General features: G+C 46.5%; 1 protein-coding gene and 1 long non-coding RNA gene across 3 annotated transcripts in view; one reads left to right on the top strand and one right to left on the bottom strand.

Moving 5' to 3' along the window:
- The first annotated feature begins 4,713 nt into the window (after positions 1-4,713).
- MARCHF4 (membrane associated ring-CH-type finger 4) overlaps positions 4,714-21,045 on the top strand; it is a 114,261-nt gene continuing 97,929 nt past the window's right edge. The window contains exon 1 of the mRNA XM_025441748.3: positions 4,714-7,608. Within this exon, the coding sequence (XP_025297533.3) occupies positions 7,078-7,608 (531 nt within the window). The 5' untranslated portion in view covers positions 4,714-7,077. The remainder of the gene's footprint in view (positions 7,609-21,045) is intronic.
- On the bottom strand, positions 6,726-10,950 carry LOC118353486 (uncharacterized). Of its 2 annotated transcripts, XR_007408822.1 has the most exons (3): positions 8,581-9,965; positions 7,541-8,226; positions 6,726-7,233 (listed from the first exon to the last, which is right to left on the bottom strand). It is a non-coding gene; the product is annotated as an uncharacterized LOC118353486 (long non-coding RNA). The 2 variants fall into 2 exon arrangements; XR_004812551.2 differs by having other exon boundaries at positions 6,726-8,226; positions 8,581-10,950.

Genomic DNA, 21,045 nt, shown 5'->3' with positions numbered 1-21,045 from the left:
ACCTACTATGTACTGTCTATGACCTAGGCATATGGGAATGAAATGGACTCCCCCCCCAAAAAAAAATCTCTGCCCCACATATCTTAAATTCTAGAAGAGGAAATGGAAGAAAATGATGCTAGCTAGCATCTCTCTTCCTGTCTGAAGTATTTCCTTTTCACGAGGGGCTTAGTCTCCCAAGTCTTCAGGTTCAGTGAAGGATTCCCAAAATTTTATTTCTTCCAAGGTTTACAGATGGATATCTACTCAAATTCTCATGGATTTCCTTACATTCTGAGAAATGGACTCTGGTTAAGAGGCAGATGTTTCTGTATGTGTGTTGGGGTGGGGGCTGTGATAAGGTACAGAGGGCTTAAAACAACTAGGTTTATCTCATAGTTTACGTAGGTCAGGAATTCAAGCACAGCTAAGCTGTGTCTTCTGGCTCAGCTTCTTTCATGAGGCTGTAGCCAAAATGTTGGCCAGAGCTATAGTCATCTCAAGGCTCAACTGGGGAAGGATTCGTTTCCAAGCTCACTCATATCGTTGTTGGCTAGATTTGGTTCCTCATGGGCTGTTGGACTAAGGGCCTTGGTCCCTTGCTGGTTGTTGGCTGGAGGCTATCCTCAGTTCCCTGCCACATAGGCTTCTCCATAGCGCAGCTCACAACATGGGAGCTGGTTTCCATCAGAGTAGGCAAGTGAGAAGAGCTGGAGAGAAAATGAAAGCAAGCTGAAAGTCAGTCTTTTTTAAGCTGATCTCTGAAGTGATATGCCATCACTTCTGCTGTATTCTATTTACTAGAAGCAAGTCACTAGGTCCAGCCCACAAAAGGAGAGGATTACACAAGGGCTTGACTACCAAGAGATGGGGATCATTGTGAAAGCTTTTATTTTATTTTTTATTTTTAAAAAAGATTTTATTTATTTATTTATTTACTCATAGGAGACACAGAAAGAGAGAGAGAGGGAGAGGCAGAGACCTAGGCAGAGAAAGAAGCAGGCTCTATGCAAGGACCCCGATGTGAGACTCTATCCTGGATCCTGGGATCACGCCCTGAGCCAAAGGCAGATGCTCAACCACTGAGCCACCCAGGCGTCCCCATTGCGAACCCTTTTAGAAGCCACCTTCTACTGCCTTAGCCTGACTTTTGAGCATGGGACACAATATGGCAGACAGATAATAACTGTGTGGGGATTCTATGTGACATGGAAAAATAATTTAAAAGGCATTGTTGTGTCTTAAAGAAGAGCATAGACTTTATGGTGAGAGAGGTCTATCAGCTTTGGTGTTAGAATCACAGGTTTGGGGTTCACCAAATGCAACATCTTAGACTTAGTTTCTCTGAGTCTCAGTTTTCTTACCCCAAAAATGTGGAAAAAACCTACTACCTAAGGAGTTTTGAAAATAAATAAATCACTTGGGTAAAGCATTTGTTAAAATGCATATTCTCAGTTTCTCCCGAAGAAATTCTTATTCAGTAGACTTAGGTGGCACCTAAGAATTTCTATATTTAATTCTAAATGCACAGGTGTTTCTAGTATGTATGAAGAAGGTGTGTGGCTTAGTACATGGTAGCTATTAATAATTTCCATAACTGTAATTCTGCAATTATTCTTGGGGAACTATACATTTGAAGAGATCCGACTGATTGAGTGGAAAGCAAACTGTACTGAAGATCAGAAGATGTAGAAGTTTTAGCCCTTGTCTGACAATTACTTTACCGTGAGATCTTGGGCACAGAGCCACCTGCTCTTTCTGGACCTCTTCCCCCACCTCTCACCCCCACCCTCACCCCTAGCCTCTGTAAAATGTCTTCTATCCTGAGTACTGTCTGTCTAGATAAAGAAGAAACAACAGCAGTTAGCATGGGATCACTTTAGGACTCCCCTAATTGGAGAAGCAAATGCAATGGCCACCATAATAAGTCTTTTCTGAAATCTTCATCTCCTAATATTTATTCCTGAAGACTATTACTTGGAGCCTCTCATTCTTCTACCCTTCTAATTCACATGATCCCAGCATCTCTGTATTTAATGAAATATATCTGAAAAACAACCTTGTTTAAAAGAATAAATCTATTAAGGAGCTGAGAACTTTCTGGCATGAAATGAAAAATATTGATTGGTTTTCACCTGTTAGCAATGAAATCCCGTCCAGTTAATTAACCTGCTCAGAGATAAAGTTTATTACTGCCCTTCACCTTCAGCTCCAAATCTTTAAAACCATTAAAACAAGTAACTGGTCAATGAGTAAATCTTCTCCCAGTTTGGCATTCAGGGCCTTCTGTGATCTGGCTCCAGCCTACCTTTCAGACTTGACTTCCAGCTACTTAATTTCAAGCACCTACTACTCCAGTCAAATGGAAGAACTAAAATATTCAGCATCCCCTCCTCTGAATTCTACATATCTTAACCCAGTTTGTATGTCACTTTTTGAAAAAGGCTTTCTTGGAGCTCTGGTGTCTCTGCTTCTCCTCACCTCCCCCAATTGCTGCCAAGCCATAAACATAGTTACCTCCTTATTTTAAACACTCCCCAAACTTTTTATACCTTTGTAGCACTCATTATTTTGTACCTTTTATTATGATTATGTACATATTTATAGTATTAGACCCTTGAGGATGCAATTCCAACGAATCCATTTTTGTGTTGCCATCCTCCAACACAATGCCTTGCCTGTGATTGGTGTTCAGTAAAATATTTTTTGAATACTTGAATGGAGACCCATTGATCTAACATTTTCTTTGCTGTGGCTTTTACTCATGAGGCTCACAACCATTGTTTCATCAACAGCATAAGGAGACTCTAACTCAGTGAGGTGCTTTTCAGGATTATATTCAAAACAGAGTCCTCAAGCTTTCCAGTCTTTCTGAAGACAGCTCATTGTTGCTCCCTGTCCTTAGCAGCTTTCTGTTTCCAGAAATCTTTTTCCTTTCCATGGAAGGGTTGGGAAAGACAATCTTATGGATACCACTGCTTTCCCTAACTCTGAGTATAGGTTTCATATGGCTCTTCTATCTCCTGCCCCAAATCACTTGCATGACACACTTGAAACTAGTATTTTATAAGTAGTATTTTACAAGACACTGAAGTTCAATTTTAGTTAAAGCAGATATTCAGTTATATATGAGAGCACGCTCATGAATGTGTTTAGATTGTAGGGGAGAAATAGGGTAGCTTCACTGAAACAAAGAGGCCGTTTTTCCATTCAGCATTCCTTTTCTTGATCACCCACTAGGCTTTAGGTGCTGTGCTATATGCTAATGATACAAACGTAAATACTGGTCCCTGCCTTCAAGGAGCTGTGTGTCTTATAGAGGGAGATGAATATATGATGAGATCATTATTACAGAGTGTAATTTGCACAATGACAGAGTCAGGCATAGGGTGATGTGGTGCACAGAGAATTTTCTTTGAGAGCAGATGGATTTTCGCAACAAAGAAATTCTCTTTTGCAGCAGAGTGGGTGTGCTGATATCAGTAATACACATATTATTTTGTAGTTATTTTTGTAGTATCCTCTTCCAACCACTTACCTTGGGCCAGGTGTCAGCATCCATGGTGGGTGCCGAGGCGTGATTCATACAAGCAGCCACCCTGGCTTAATCAAGACCCAGACTTAGGTCCTTGCTCCTTAGAGCTTGTAGGAATAAATCGTTCAAGGAGATGGCAGCAAAGGGGTAGTTTTCTTATGATTCATAGGGCTGAACTTCATGCCAGTGATATTTTGGTGCAGAGATTTTGCATGCTTTTCTGTCTATGGCTCCAATATTTCTAAAGGCATTACCACAGCTGTGTAGATGATTCATTGGGATAGCTTGCCCAAGTCTATGACCCTGGAGGTGTGTATGCATTGGAGGGGGAGAGAGGTTATGAAGAAATGCAAGAAAGTAAGCTTAAGTTTTAAATGACCAAAGTCTACAGCTGTAAGTACTAAGTTTTTGTTATGACCACTTTAAGTTTTCTTTATTTTGCTTTTCACATTTGGGGATACCATTCTACTCTCCAGAAACTCCTTGAGAAGGATGAGGTAGAGTGAGATGAGTCAGAAACAGAAATAAGAGAAGAAACTGAAATCCATTTCAAATTACCTCTTGTCAGCAGCTCGGTGAAAGGCTTGGAGGGTGGGAGGGCTGGAGCTATAGGTTAGGACGGGGCTATAATATTGCTCTGGGTTCTTACGATTCACAGTTGGAAGAAGTCTATAGCTTGGAGTAATGATGACTTTGGTGATGGTGATGGTGGCCATGTTCCATTCAACAAATATGTATTGAGCACGTATGATGTGCCACCTACTGACCTGGGCACCTAGGATTAAAATCGACCAAAACAACAAACAAACAAACAAACAAACAGTCCTGCCCTTTGGAGCTTATAATCTGGATGAAACTGGCAAATATGGTGCTGGCATCCCCCTCCCTCTTGGAAGCATCCCCCCTCCCCCCGAGTTCTTAGTCACGAGGGACTTAGTCTCCACCGAGTCCCAGCGTTAGTGAGAGAATCACAAAACTTTATCTTTTCCAGAGCCTGCAGATTAATATCTGCTTAAAATGCTTATGAGCAGGAAAATGGACTCTGGCTGAGATGTAGAAGGCTCTGGGAATGCGCGTTGAGAGGGCTGGTGATAGTGCACAGTGGAAAGAAATTCTGCAACCTTACTATCCAAAGTATCCACGGATACTTTCCGGCTGGGGAGAAATGTACCCTGAATTGCTCCCTTCCACCCCACTTGCCTTTCTCTCTTTCTCGCTCCCTCCTCCCTTCCTCCCTAAATCCCTCCCTAGCCTCCTTCCTCCCTTTCCCTTGGTCCCTCCCCATCCCCTTCCCTCGAGCGGTTCTCCTCCTCTCCCTCTCTCCCTCTCTCCCTCTCCTTTTCCCTCTTGGCCCCCTTCCCTCCTCCATCCCTCCGCGGCGTCTGCGTCAGGCCCCTACTTGCGTGACGCGCGGGGTCTGGGTGGGAGCTGTCCACTCGCCCGGGGTGCTGAATGCAGCGGCGGCGGCCGCGGCGGCGGCGGCGGCGGCGGGGGTAGCTGAGCGCCTTCTCCGCTGCAAGAACCTTGTTTCCCCTCCTCGGACGGTCAGCTCACCGCCCCGCCACCTCCCTTCCAGCACCACCCCTTTGGGACCCGAGCCAGGGGGGCAGCAGTCGCGGCGGCGGGTGCTGAGCAACGGCGGAAGACGAGACAACACCTGGCAGCAGCCTGGAATCTGATTTGCTTCCTCTCGCCTTTTATAAGAGATAGATTCATATATTCGGCGTTGAGGAGTCGCGAGGACCAAGCCGGAGCCAAGTGCTGGCTGTCTCCCACCTCGGCCACGCTGCTTCGTCCCCCTCCCCACCTGCAACTGGCACCGCAAACAAGCCTTACCTCGTTGCATCTGCCGGGAGGTAGCAACAGCGAGCCCAACCAGCCGGAGGCAGCGGAGAGGAGGGAGGGGCGTGGGGGGGCAGAGAGCCGACCGAGGCCGCCCTTGGTGGGGGGAGCGGGGGCAGAGCTGCCGTGAGGCCCCGCAGCCGCCCTCCTCCACCCCACCCCTCCAGAAGCACTCTTTCCTGATTATTTGAGAACCGAATCATTATTCTTCTTCCACTAGTTTTATTTCATTTTTTTTATTGCCCCCCCCCCTCCCCGGCCGCCCCCACCCTACGCCTGCCTCGCCTCTGGTTGCATGGCAGCGCGGCCCGGGCGCGGGGGCTCAGAGCCTGCCCCCAGGGAAGGAGGAGGAGGAGGAGGAGGATCATGAAGCCGGGAGTCGCGGCCGCGCCGGACGGCGAGCAGCAGCCAGAGGACGAGCCGGAGCAGCCCCCGCCCCGGGGACACCGGGACGCCGAGCAGCAGCCACTGCCGCCGCCACAGCAGCATCGGCGGCCGCGGGCGGACTCGGAGCAGCAGGAGGAGGGCGACCACGGCCCAGGAGCGGAGGAGAAGGCGAGGCCGCTCACCCGCCCGCATCTGCCCTTCCCCCGGCCTTTGCCCCCCGCCCCAAGGGACCTTTGATGGAGCCAAGGCGAAGGGGCCGCGGATTTGCCGACTGCCGCAGGGGTGGGCCGGGGGCTGAGACCATGTAACGACTCCCTCCTCCCGCCTCTCCCCACACGCCCCGTCTCTCTACCCCCTCTGCCTCCCGGCCCCTGCACACACACCCTTCCTCTCGCCAGGATCTTAATGCTCAGGAAGGAAGCGGCTCTTCAAGGGTTAAAGGATCTTTTCTTTTTCCCCTCCCTTTCTTTCCCCCTCCCCAGCCCATTATTTCCCTACTTCTATTCCCCTAATTGGCTTTTTCCTCTTCTGTGCAGCCTTTTGGCTGCAGAGGCAAAGCACAAGCCCCTCGCCCAATTTCACCTGCAATCCTCCCTCCCCCATCCAACTGCTCTCTTAAAAGCAACTCTGGTGCTTCTGGGGATTAATTGCCCCAGTTTTCTGCCCAGGAGAATTAAAACTTCTCCCAACCTCCTCTCCTCCCCACTGTAACCCCCGCCCCCCCCCCCACCACAACCCATCTCCTGCTACCTGAGGAAAACTCTCTTTTCTCTCTGCACATGCAGTACCCAATTTTTTACGGAGCTGTTTTGCCCTAAGCCAAGCTCAGTCCACTCCAAATTCGACTTACAATCTTCCCCACCCTTTTATACAAAACACAAGAGATTTTCCACTGCCTAGGAATTTGAGAAGAACCCAAAAATCTTCTCCTGGGAAACTTTCTGACAACTCGATCTTGATCTCAAGGCCCCAACAGCACCTCCCTCAACATTTTTTTTTATTCCCTTCTCCGACCAGTGTCCCCAAGTCAAAGGCAACAAGGAGACACCCTGAGCAAAGCTAAGGTTGGTGGGGGGTAAGGGGTAAGCAAGAAAACCTTTTTTGTTGTTGTTGTCGTCGGGCTTTCCAGGGAGAGTTTAGAGCCAGTGACTCACAGTTCTCAGTCTTGGGGGCAACTGATTTGCTACTCTGAGGGGGTGTAAAGGGAGCCAGTGAGAAAGCAGATCCCCCCCCACAACACAGCTTTGCTGTGGACCCCCCTCAAAACCATTCTACTATCTTCCTCTGAAAAGACTCCAGCTGCCCCTCCTGGGCTCTCTGCTTCCACTGGGCACATGCTGATGCCCCTGAGTGGGCTGCTCTGGTGGTGGTGGTGGTGCTGCTGCTGTTGCTGCTGTGCCTGGTACCGCTGTGGATTGTGTGCCCCGGCTCCCCAGATGTTGCGCCACCAGGGTCTCCTCAAGTGCCGCTGCCGCATGCTCTTCAATGACCTGAAGGTTTTCCTACTGCGGCGCCCCCCTCCAGCGCCCCTGCCCATGCACGGCGACCCCCAGCCCCCCAGTTTGGCCGCCAACAACAACACCCTTCCGGCTCTGGGTGCCGGGGGGTGGGCAGGCTGGAGGGGCCCTCGAGAAGGGGTGGGCAGGGAGACCACTCCTCTGCCACCTGCACCACCTTTGCCACCTTCTTCTGTGGAAGATGACTGGGGTGGCCCAGCCACAGAGCCACCCACCTCGCTGCTCAGCAGTGCCTCCTCAGATGACTTCTGTAAGGGGAAGGCTGAGGATTGCTACTCACTGGGCAGCAGCCTGGACAGTGGCATGAGGACCCCACTATGCCGTATCTGCTTCCAGGGGCCGGAACAGGTGAGACCCTTTTTCCCTTTTCCCGCTGCCTTATGGTGTCTCCAGGTCTGGCAGATTCCTACTCGCCTGCTTGCCCTGGGGAACCATTGTGATGTCTCTGGTGTGAGGAATATACATTTAAAGGGCTCCTCCTTGATGTTTCTGGTGGTTAAGTTTGCCTGAAAGGTGTCTGGTTCCTGGTAGAGCCTGTTTGGTGGCTCAGTGGTACCCCCAGCTTTTGCATTTTCTCCCCAATGCTAGCGTCTTCAAGTTCATCCAGAAATTCCATGAGCATCCTCAGAATAGAAGATTCAGAAGTTGAAAGTGATAAAATGAAGGAACTCTGTGGCCAAAGATATCTTTTTATCTGATTTGTTGTCACTGACATTTCTCCCAGCCCATTGTCAGTCCCCGATTCAAACTTCTTCCCTCTTCAGAGGAAAATGTGCAGAGACCGTCTCCCCTTTCCCTACACAGCAAGCCTGACCCTATTATTTCACGTCGAGCTACCCCCTTCCTATTTAACACTGACATCCTCAGCAGTATGTTTTAGTCATTGAGGAAGAAATGGGAAGAGATTCTAGGTCCAAGAAGACTCTACAGTTTGCTAAGACACTTCTTGACCGACTCAGGTTTTTCCTAGGAAAACAAATACATAAGCAGGTTGAGAATGGGTTTAAAGGATATGGAGAAGGAAGTAGGGAATCTTGTCATATCTACTCCCCTTCTCAGGCCTGAAGCAACTTAGAATATCCCAGAAACTCTCCCCATCCAGGATGGGGGATGCCAAGTACAATCATGGACCAGTCTTCCTAAGTCTGAAGGTCCTCCCTCTCTGTTCATTCAGATTTTCGCAGATAGCCTCACCCCAGCACTTCCAGCTCCACTTCCAATCTAGTGTCTGCTAGAGGCTGGAGACAGCATGTGGACATTCTCCTAGAGTCATGAATTATGGCAACACTTCCTACAGAATCCCAGATAGAAAAGACTCACCTGAAAATCTGAGTTAGTGATGCTGGAGAAAGAACATTAGATTGTATCTTGGTCAGAGTTCTGGGGTTGCATCAGCCACTTTTTCAGTAACTTCCCAGAAGTGGAGGGAAGACTTCTGGGTGCTTCTTGAACAAGCGGCAGAGCAGTAGGATGCCATGCCGGTGATCCCGAGGGGCTCTGGCTCTTGCTGAGGCTTTGCTCTGCAAGAGACGAGCATAGCTGACATTTTCATTCATTTTATCTCTGCTCTGAAAGAGCAATGTACTTCAGGGACAGATGATGATTCGGGTCACAGCCTGGGCATTATGAGAGGAGGTGACATAGATCTCAGTGTGAATAGATGATTCTGAGGGACTAAGGGCTGGGTTCCTCCTTCTTGTGACTAAGGTTACTGAAGTCTCAAGTGAAGTCCTCCCAGAGGTGAGGACTCGTTAGGTGAGGAGGTCCAGAGCACCTGCCTGCTCATTGTCCTTCCAGCTGTTCTCTCCACTTCCATCGGTGGGCACAAGGTGGAGTGGCTTGGCTGAGAGCAAGAGTGAGGCCTCACTTTGGGGCGCTCCTGGTCAGCATTTTGCCCTGGTCAGGACACTAATCTTTTCTAAAATAAAGAATTAGTTAGCTTCTGAACTTCTTAAGCTGTTTTCTCCCATATGGATTGGCTTAGGTCTGCATGTCACAGGGGCTGCTGGGACTGTGGCTTCTGGCAAAAACACCCTTGTCTCTAGAAAACAGCAGGACTTGGAGCCTGTTCTGGATGGTATTTCACTGTGTGAACTTCAAATCGGTTTATGCCTCTGGGCCCCTTTTGCAACTTCTGTGATTTAGAGGCACCTTTTTCTGTCCTCCTTTTTTCCTTGTAAGTGTGTTGGGAGAATTCAGAAGATAATGAGCCTGAAAACATCTTGAAAGGGATTAAAATATAATGGCAGGTATTTTGAAATGGAAAAGCAGTATTTTGTTGAAAAGAAGAAGAAGAAGAAAGGGATCATTAGGAATATTGTGAAATACCTGCACGTGATTCAGGGTCTGGGCAGAGGTTAGGAGCCTGCCTTTCTTGTTCATTCTTTTAATGAAAGGTGTGTCTTAAATAAAGCACTGAATAAAAAGAGCTAACACCAATAAAAGGAATGGGCTCTAGTATTATGTGGAAGGAACAGGGGCATCATGTTGGCATTAAGACTGGACTGGGTTGAGCACTTCCTGCATATGATGACTATATTTGCGGGGGTTGCATTATTCGTGCAGAAGCCTGGAGATTTTTAATGAGATTGTGCTATAGTAGTAATAAGAGTAGCATGTGTTAGATGTGAACATATTTTCCCATTTTTTAACATAATTTTCTTTACAGGATTTCAGTGAGGAAGGGCAACAAAGGGGAGCTGGGGAAAACCCTCTAGAGTAAGAAGAGAGAGACAGAAATACAAATAGAAAGTGAAGACCTGAGATGTCTGTATTTTGTTTTCTCTTCAGGGAGTAAGCGCTCCAGCAATTGTGCACATGTGGCTCTGAAGGGAGGGCAGTCTGCAATCTCAGTAGCTGAATGTCTTGGACTTTTCTTTGCCCAAACAAAGGAACCAAACAGCTCCCTAGTCATTTGCCTGCTGCTCCAGGGGCTAAAAGACTGCCCCAGATGAAGATTCGATCTCTTCCTGACAAGAGCTTGTATAAGATAAGGGGCAACTGGGAGGGTCCAACTAATTCCAGTTTTCACATGTGCCTATGGTGGACTTTACACTCATTCATTCATGCATGCATTTACTTTAAAAATGTTTATTAGGCACCTACAGTGTGTCGGATCCTGTTCCAGGCACTGAATATCCAGGAGTGAACAAGTGAGGCCTCTGGCTCTCCTGAAGCTGACATTCTAGTAGAGATGCAGAAACGTACCAGTAGACTCCTAGACAAATAGAGCGATTTCAGATGGTGTTGAGTACCCTGATGAAAGTCAAACAGGATAATGAGTCAGACCAGAATGAAAGGGAGGGTTTGGGAAAGATGCAGCTACGTTAGAAAGAGTGATCAGGGACAGCCTTCCCAAGAATGTGCCATCTGAGCTGGCCTCTCTGCGATGAGAAGGACCCACTGATATGCAGGCCTGGGGGAAAAGCATTCCAGGTGGAGGAAATAGCAGGTTCAAAGACCTAAGTGTGAACGAGCTTAGTGTGTTTGAGAAACAGAAGAGAAGACAGGAGGAGGCAGACGGATGGTGTGTGAATAAATGCTTTGAGAGCCAACTTGGCTCCATGCTGGAAAGCTGACTGAGTAGCCACTCCCCTCCTCTCAGCCATTCATTCAGGCTGGACAGGGGTCAAGGATCCGTGGAAGTGTAGAACAAGAGCCCAGCTGGCAGCTCTTCTCTCTCTCTCTTTCTGGCTGAAGATGCACTGGTTCTCTTCGACGGACCGTGGTGGGTAAGCTGAGGTCTCTGAAGCCAGATGGCCCCAGTTCGAGGCCTGGACAAGTGGCACAGCTTCTCTGTGCTTCACGTTCTTCCTTTGCAAGAAGGGATAATAATGATAGGCCCCAACTGATGGTCATTCTGAGCATCAGATCAGCCAACATGGTTAGAGCCATGCTGTCACAGTGTCTTGCTGTTACTATCTCAGAGGCAAGACAGTGCTCCTCCTGCCTCATTTAAAAGGAACAGTGTGCCCCAGCTCCCAGTCTAGTCCCTGGCAGGACTGCTGTGACGGTGGTCTGGTGGTGGTAGCAGATTGCCTCTTGTGCACTCACAATCCTCTAGACTCAGAGCGCTGCTCCTCTGTTTCCATCATCAAAAGTCTTTATTAAGTAAGTGCCTACCTATACCTGCTGCTCTGCCGAGCAGGATCTGGAGACACAGGGCTAATGTGGCCCTGCCCTCCAGGAGTTTCCCAATCTAACCCAGCCATCAGAGAAGCTGATGGAGATCAAGAACACACAGACAGTGGGTTGCAGGTGAATTCTAGTAATATTGGCTACAAGAAAAAAAAATGTGTGCTTAAAAGCAGCTAGTGTGTAGGGTGCCATTTCAGAGAGACAAGTCAGGGGGAATGTGCTACCTTTCCCCCAATTAGTCAGAGAAGGTTTCTCTGTTGCTGCTGAAGACCAAGTGAAAAGCAATAGATGTTGGCCTGGGAGTTTAGACAGCTGGAAACAGAAGAGCTGTGAGACACGTGGATAACTCGACAAAGAGGTGAAACCATCTCCTACTCAGGTCAGCGGTGGAGCACATAGAGGTGGAACAAGGATGAAATGCATGGTGGCAGTGGTGGTGGGGGTGCAGAGAGGCACCGTTTTTGGACCTAACGGAAAAGAGGAAATGAGTCTGGAAGAGATTAACAGGTTGGCCTGCCTCCCTTATTCTTCCTGGGGTTCGCTTCCAGGGAGCTCTGTGTTCAGAAGGGGCAAGCGTAGTGTGAAATAGCGTAGTCATTGTTTGGGGTCCTGAGAGAGTAAGGGAAGAGCTTTGTAGCGCTCAGGGGAACCTGGAGATCCCAACATGCAACGAGAGTCCTGGGAATGATCAAGTAGAGCATTTTAGGAGAGACTCACACTGTGTATTCATTTTCTTAGTACTATGGTCCAATTTTACATTTGTGTATGTGTGTATGATCATTTAGTTAATATCAGTCTCCATGAAGAATGGACCCATCCCTAACACTTATGGACTCTAGAGCAAGAGTATAGATAGAGGCACACATGCCATAAGCCAAAATATTTAAAAGTAATAAGTCCAGCCAATGAACTGTTAAGTAAAATAAATTTTACCTTCCTACCCTGGCGAACAAAATGTCAAAACAACCTGGGAGACAGGTTTGAATTTGGAATTATTGGATTCCTTAGAATTCTACGCTAGCCAAACGGGGGTATCTGGCCCTTGATCTACAGGGACCACTTTGATTCTCTTTCCATTCTGGCTACATCTGGCACCAGGTTGAGACTTTGTGCATTGACACTCTAGCTGGCTTTCTCAGGTTCTGTCCATACCACCCCTAAACAGCTGTGCCTTTGCCCTTCTTCCTTTGAACTTGAGGAAGAGAAATCTTGAATGTTCTGAAAGCAGGCCCATGTCTGAATACAAAAGAATTCTGGGGTCCCAGGGAATCGGGGCATGTTCTAGAAAAGGGATGTAGCTCCTTGACCTCACAGATTTCCTATGGGAAGGATGTAGCTGAAGAAGGACCAGAGTGGGGCCTTCTATGGTGAGGGATCTTCTTGCCTGGGTCTGAGGGAGGCACTGCAAAGGGACTATAAGCTCCCCAACTTGAGTGTTTGTTCAACATTGGGTCATCAGCTCTCAATCTGTTGCCTGGCATGTGTTTCATGTTCTTAATTTTTTGTTAAATGAATGATCCTCTAGAGCTCATCCAGTGGGCAGCTCCACAGGTAGGGGGATTGGGGAGAGGAGACTATAAAGAAGAAAAATATTTGCTAGGGAGGCCTGGGTGGCTTAGTGGTTGAGCATCTGCCTTTGGCTCAGGGTGTGATCCCAGGGTTTTGGGATTGAATCCCACATTGGGATCCCCACAGGGGGGCTTGATCTCCCTCTACCTATGTCTCTGCCTCTCTCTGTGTCTCTCGTGAATAAATAAATAAAGTCTTTATTAAAAAGTACTTGCTGGCATCAACTACTGAAAGTGAGCTGTGCAGAAGGGGCACACCTGTTCTGTGGAATCACAAAGGGCAGTGCCTTGGCCAATAATGAAATCTTTAGGGAAGTCCCTTTTGGTTTTGATATTAGAAAGAACTTTCTATCAAAGCTGTCCCAAGAGAGTATAGGCTGCCTTAGAGAGGGGGCTCAAATGGGTGATTGGAACTAGTGATCCTCAAGATCCTTTCTGAGCCTGAAAGTTGGGGTTCATTACAATGAGGATGCTTGAAGGCCCAGAGACATTTTTTAATCCAAGCAAAAAGAGATGAACTTGCATCCCTTTTCAATTCGAGGGGCCATCTCATCCCAGTATCTAATCCCAGTGTATGCAATCCATGGCCTGTACAAGTGTGTCTTCAGCAGAAATGACAAAGAATAGTCTGTCCTGCGTTCACAGAATTCCTAAGTTGTTGGCAATTGCGCGTTTACAGCAGGCACAACCGCAGTAGGAGAGCAGCATGCCATGAACCAGAGGCAACAGATGCCATCGTGGACTAAGGATGCAGAACCATCCCAGAAAAGGGGAAACCCAGTTACCCATCCCCGCCCCCCACCCAGAGTCATGAGCGGATATTGTCATTTTCCCATCTGGGGTTTCCCATTTCTACTTTGTCAGTCCTAGTCTTGTTTAAACTGAAAGCTCCAAGGACCCTTTCCCCACCCAGAGTTCTCACCAGTGCTCTCGTTCTTTGTTGGGAGGTTGATGTAAGGATGCTCAACCTCCACCATCAGGCCCCTGGCTGCTTTCCAGATTTAACTATCCATCTTTCACATGCACATCCATGCACAGGAATAAAAGCATCGAGTGCACCTGTCTCAGTTTCACAGACAGAATTAAGGACTGGAGGAAGAGAGGCACCTGGTGTCTTGACAATTATGGAGCGATTCTCACCTCAATTGTCTGTGGATCCTCTACACGGTATTCATTTTGCAGTCGTCCTTCCTCACTTGCCAGCTTGGCATCTGCTTGCGAGGTGTTGGTAACTTATTGGGTGTGGCTTCTAGCTTAGCTGAGCCCCTTATATAGAAAAGTACTTAATAAGGCTGGTAGGGCAGGAGTAAAATATGGATTTCTGAAGAGCCTGGGAGGAGAAAGGCCAGATACTGGGATTCTCTCTCTCTCTCTCTCTCTCTCTCTCCCTCCTCTCAACCACCGCCCTCTTCTTTTCCAGCTGGTGTGTTGGAGAAGCCCAGCTGTGGCCTGTGAGTTGGGGGAGGGGGAGGGGAGGGGGGAGGGGCTACTCGAAGGAGTGTGGGAATGAGCGAGCTGCTTCTTGTTTGCTGGGAAGGAAGCCAAGTTGGAAGTGAGCCCGGATGTAAAGGAGCTGGCAAGTGAATACTGTGTGGCCTGAGCTGCACACCATCCCCCTTCTGAGATGTATCATATGTAAGATAGAGTCCATGTGTGCGGATTACATAGAGTACACATTTGATACCTCCCTCTGCGTATGTTAAAAGTAAAAAAGGGGGTGCACGTGGGACTGACTGCCTCATAACAGAATAGGCAAAATTGACTTAGTGACAATTTGAGTTCCAGGTAGATGCAAACTGTCAGCAAAAAAGAAGATCTGCAGATATAGGCTCTATCAAACTCCACGATTCAAGCCCTCAGGGGGAAAGGGGGACACATGGGCCCCAGTCTTGGACTCAGTTCATCGCCCTCGTGACCTTTTCTTCAGGGGGTCCCGCTCAGAGATGTTGAAGTAGATGGATCAAATTCATTTCCTTCTTTACGGAAAGGTCACTTCGGTCGTGGTTGAAGTCAATCAACGTCAATTTCTCCAAAAGAAGCCTCTTGAAGCCACCCTAGTGCCTAGCATATGACTCTACATATAGTAGGAGCTCAAAATTTATTTATCCTTTACTCTCCTTGCTGGCACATGTTCATTCCGGACTAACAGAGTTATCTTTGGTACCTAGTGTACACAAGATAGAAGATATATTTGTGTGTGTGTGTACATGTGCACATATGTGTGTATGTCTGTATTCAAATTAAAAATGCCAAGCAAGGGGGATATGGATGTTCCCCTGAGACCCTCTCCACCCCATCCAACCTCCTTTTCAGATTCTGTAATAACAAATAGTGTGATTCTTATCCTAGTAATCATAGTGATCAGTGTCCTGGCTTGAGTCCACTTGGCCAGTAGCAGACCCGTTCTTGTTCTCTTGCTGAACGATGGGAAGAACACAGGCTTTGAAGCCATGAAAGACATGAATTTAAATCCCAATTTGGGCCCTTCCCAGCTGGGTGATCTTGGGCAAGTTACTTCATCTCCCTGGGCCTTGATTTCATTGTTTATAAAACAGGGATAAAATACTCAGTTTGAACACTTACCCTAAGTGGTGGACATGCTGTATTAAAGTTCTAGGCACACAGTAGCTGTTCATTAGATGGGAGTGATATTTACTCCTATTCTGTCGCTGTGGCTCAGAGACCTAGAGTGGGGTCCCCGGATCATGCTGCTACCTCTCACTACAGCCTTAAAAAATCAGATGCTCTGAGTTAGGCTGTGCTTTGAGCACAGTAAACCCTCTGCTGTTTTCACGCCTGACATCAGGGACACGCGTGCAGATCCAGTGTGTCTGTTTAGCTGACCTCCTGCCTCTGTATTGCCTGATTCAGTTCAACCTCCCTACTCTCCTGTCCAGGTCTCTCACCTCCAACATAGTTGTCTTTATCTATCTCCATCACCGCCATGTTCCCGACAGACCTTTATTAAGCAGCACTCTCTTCTTGACAGAAACTGTGAAAAAAGACACTTTCCTGGATTCAGAGTCCCTAGAGGCCAGGAGCACACAGAGGAACATGTAGAGGAAGTAGCAGAAGAAATGCTTGCCTAACATGTGACAGCAAGGTGTTTGTGTTCAGGGTCATCCCTAGACTAGCATTTCTGAAAGCCTGGGATGAGAGGGATACCCCAGACAGACAGGATGTTAAATAATGTTGATTATCAAGTGAGAACGTTGTTCCCTTTTCAGTTTGTCCTCATGCCTTATGAGTATGTCTAGGAGAAAATCTCATTGGAGTGATAATATGTCTTTAACACCTTTCTAACACTTGTCAATCTCCTTTGTAAACAAAGAGAAGGCGTCAGGCTCTGAGGCTTTGGACATACAATGATATCTAGCTAGAATTTGTTAATCTTGTTCTGTTTGCAGTTGTGTGTATCTATTCTTTTATTAATAGACTTTTAAAAGATTTTATTTATTTATTCATGAGAGACACAGAGAGAGAGGCAGAGTGAGGGGCAGAGGGAGAAGCAGGCTTCCCGCAAGGAGTCGGATGCGGGACTCAATCCCAGGACCCCAGGATCATGCCCTTAGCTGATGGCAGACGTTCAACCACTGAGCCACCCAGGCCTCCCAATAGATTATTTTTTAAAGCAGGTTTAGGTTTGAAGCAAAACTAGGTGAAAGTGCAGAGTTCTCATATAGTCACCAACCTTCCACCCCAACCTCATCCTGCATCAGAGCGGATGGATTTGTTACATTGGATGAACCAACACTGACATGTCATTATCACCCCAAGTCCATAGTTTACATTGGGGTTCACTCTTGGTGTTTTGTGTTTGAAGCGTTCTGACAAGTGGATAATGGCATGTATCTACCATATGTGGTATCCTTAGAGTTTCACAGCTTAAAAATCCCCTGGGCTCCACCCATTTATCCTTCTGCTCCCACCCCCGAACTCCTGGTTCTATAGCCTGGCCTCTGCCAGAATGTTATATAGTTGGAATCATACAATGTGTAGCCTTTTCAGACGGGCTTCTTTCACTCGGTAATATGCACTTACAGTTCCTCCGTGTCTTTTTGTACCTCGATAGCACATTTCTGTTTAGCACTGAATAATATTCTATCATATAGACATAGTCTATTCCTACTTTGGTAAATGACATGAGTTTTTTATGTGTGGTAGTGATAAAAGTCTCCTTTAGAATTTATTGAAGTAAAAACGTTAACATTTTGAGAAAAATGTTAAGTATGAAGTAAATAAAGTATAGATGGTACATGCATACATTAAAAAGTATACGTGACTGAAGTTTGGGTGGCACTGACCAGGGCTGCATGCTTTATAATAGTTCTGAAACATTTGTGGGTACCAAGAAGTGCCTCGAGAAGGAGGTAAATGCTCATTCCCAGGCCATGGTTCCAGGGTAGTGCCCTGGAACCTACATTTTCAACCCCTGGCTTTGACAATTCTAATGCAGGTGATTCAAGAATACCGTATTAAGCAGCGGTTTGGAGAGGCAACCAAAAGGGGGTGGGGAAGAGAGGCCTACCCATAGACCCAAGGTTCAGGACGGTGGGCACTGGAGGTGGAGAGAGGGCACAGGACCATGCGACTAGGAAGGAAGTGACATGTGTCACTCAGGGCAGAGGCAGGAAGGGATACCTGTTGCATCTCTCCCTTTCCCTGCCTCAGAGATCTGAGAGCTACAAGTCTCAAATGGGACAGCCGCAAGATGGAAAAAGCTAACACACACAGGACTGTAACACGAGGGAGATGACAACTTTGATTATATTAAGACACTGAGACTTGGAGGTTTGTCTGTTGCCCAGCTAATGTTAATTTCCCTGGCTAATACAACCATTAATTCACACTCCTGATTTATGTTCAGAGAGTACTCTTGAGCAGAATCAAATCAGGGGCCTCACTGGGGAAGCCCCAGAGTCCCAAGGCAAGGCAGTAGAAAATACCCAGCTTGCCGCCCCATAGCTCACTGAGTACCCTCAATGACACACGTCAGCTCACAAATGACACGTCGCTTTTACCTACAGCTCATTGGTTGGATCTAGAAACATGGCCCTACCTAATAGCAGTAGGGATGGGGAGTATCATTCTCCTGGGCACCTGGAAAGAGAGAAACCTCAGGAATGGTGAGCTCTAGACATCTCTCCCTCAACAGTATTAGTACCTCTCTCTTAGGGTTGTGAGAAAGGTAAATGAGAGAACATATGTTGAATATGGAGAACACTGCTTGACCCTCACTGAGAACTCCGGAAATACTAGTAGTTTTGTTACTATCTCCTGAGTTATTAAAGGAAGAGGTTGTACTCAGAGATATCCAAGCCTCTTCTAGTTCCGCAGTCCTCTTCATGCCATGTCAGGTGGAGGAGCAGTACCGGGGGCTGGCATTCCAACTCCCCCCTCTGCCAACAGCAATCTTCCTAGAAGAATGAACTTAGAACTGGGCCTTAAAAACCAAATCAGGGAAGGAATTTGGAAAATAAGACAATGAAGACTGTTCCAGGTGTAGGAACAATGGAAGCAAGGATCAGAGGTGATTTTGCAGAAAATTAGCATGATGGCTAAGAACACGGGGCCTACATAGCCAAGGAGAACTGCTCTCAAATCCCAGTGTTGCTGTGTAGTAGCGGTATGACATTGGGCATATCACTTGCAGACCCAGAATCTTCATTTTCTCCACTACAGAATGGAAATGATAATAATACTCTCTGTCTCAGAGGTTGCTGTGAGGTTCAAGTGATATAACCCAAGGAAAACTCATAGTGGGGAATGCAAACATATGAAATATTTACAAGTGTCCAATAAACATTAGCTCTTGATGTTGTTATCTGCCTTTGCCCACTTTCTGTTGTCTTCTTCAAACTTTCTTTGAAAATTTCTGCCTTGGTATGAGTGTGAATGTGGCTGCTGATCTCTGGAGGCACTGCCAAGACATCATCAGGGTAGATGAAACTAAATATACCCAAGCACTGCTGGTAGGCTAAGGGAAAATCATCTCACAGATATACATGCTTTTTTAAAAAATGTGTATGGAAGCCATTGTGATGAACAAAATCAAAAGCATCCTTCACTTTAGCGTAGCATCTTGTCAATAAGTATATTCTCAATCAACAGATACGCAAAGCACTATTCAACTCACTTGAGGGTTTATGAAAGTGACACATTAAAAGGGAGTTAAGTTGAGGGACATTCTATAAAACAACTAGCCAGTACTTTCCCAAGGTGTCAGGGTCATGAAGAATGAAGAACAATGAAGGAAATGTCCCAGACTAGAGGAGTTTAGCAAGATACGACAATAATAAGTACAGTGTGTGATCTGAATTGGATTCTGCACCAGGTAAAGGACATTAGTGGAACAGTTGGTGACACTTGAATAAGGCGTGTAAACTAGTTAGCAATATTGTATCAATGTTAAGTTTCTGGTTTTGGTCATTGGTCTATAAGATGTTAACCTTTGAGAAATTTGGTCAACCAAAATTGGTCACAATTGTCCCAGGGTCAATGGGAACTCTTTGTGCTATTTTTTGCAAGTTTTTTTTTTTTTTAAGTTTCTCGTTTTTTTAAAAAATATTTTATTTATTTATTCATGAGGGACAGAGAGAGAGACAGAGAGAGGCAGAGATACAGGCAGTGGGAGGAGCAGGCTCCATGCAGGGAGCCCAACGTGGGACTCGATCCTGGGTCTCCAGGATCACGCCCTGGGCCAAAGGCAGGCGCTAAACTGCGGAGCCACCCAAACTGCCCTATTTTTGCAAGTTTTTAAATAAATCTGATTACTGCAAAATAAAAAGTTAAAAAATAAAAATAATTTCAGTGGGGGTGTTTACTTATACTTGGAAAAATTGGGACTTACTAGTGAACAAACAAGACCATAGGTTTGGTGGTTATAAAAACCTCATTTACAGTTTGGGTTCTAGAACTTCCTAGCTGTGGGCTTCGGGCAAATTACTTAAAACCTTTGAAGTTAAGAGTCTTCTGTCTGCACCATGGGGCAAATAAAAAAATACTTCATAGCATGGTTGCAAGAATTTGGGTAGACAACGCTTACTGCAGTGCATGAAGGGGCACCCCATAAACGTGAGCTCTGTGTCTGGGCTCTCCTTCACCTATATCCCAGGAGGGTGTTAAACCTCACCTCACACATTTCCCTGGGTGTAAGTACTGTGTGCTAAGTGCTTTAAGATTGACAGGGTGACACCTGAGCCATGAAAGTGTTGAGTGGGCAATAAAGTTTTCCCGATATGGGATCTTAAGCATATAAACAGAGCAAAACAATCATAAGCAAAAACAGCATTGGCCATTATGCAGTGTTCTTCAACAGTTTTTAACCTAACACCCCAAAAGGAGTGATTTGACACATTGAGTGAGTGTGGGCCATATATTTTGAGACATCCTGTGGCGATCCCTCCAGGAGCCACAGAATTAAGTCTCCGTAGGGCAATGTGCTTCTTGAGGAAGTAAAGCTTTCTAGTACTGGGGCTCTGAGTTCTCCAATGTGTTTAGAAAACAGCTGCCCAAACCAGGCAGCTGCAGGTGAATGAGAGCAGGTATGCGTTGGATGCAAAGGTGTCCACTCCTGTTGGGTGCATGTGTGTGGAAGGGAGTGAGAAGGCTGAGGAGGTAAGGGGAGTGGGGGTGTGTGTGCACGTGAAATATGACTATTTAATTTAGTAGAAAAAGGCATTTGAAGGTGTTGATCCTTTTGCAGCTCCAGCCTTTTGCACACCTTTGTTCCAGCGAGAGCCCAGGGGTCTAGTCTTCGCAGTCAGTGCTGATGTTTTACGTAATACTTGCTGCCTTGTTTCTTGCTTTGGACACTCATTAAGTGTTTGCTATAAAAAAAAAAAATCAGTTTGGGGCTATGGAGGAGTATATGATAGGATTTCAAAGGTGCTTCCTTTCCTGAAAAAAACACATAGAGAGAGGTTCTTCATGATTTAAATTAATTTCCATCTTTCCTATGAATGTAAAGAAAGTAAAAAAGTAAAAATGTGCTTATCTGGCATGATAGCTGGAATTTGCTTCCAAACAATCCAGTGACTACAGAGGATACAAGCTGGATGATGTGTTTAAAAGTGCTGAA

This window comes from Canis lupus, chromosome 37 (assembly GCF_003254725.2).
Source record: "Canis lupus dingo isolate Sandy chromosome 37, ASM325472v2, whole genome shotgun sequence".
In the NCBI taxonomy this organism is placed as follows: domain Eukaryota; kingdom Metazoa; phylum Chordata; class Mammalia; order Carnivora; family Canidae; genus Canis; species Canis lupus.
The sequence above is the reverse complement of the archived record's forward strand: the minus strand, read 5'-3'. Positions and strand labels throughout refer to the sequence as shown.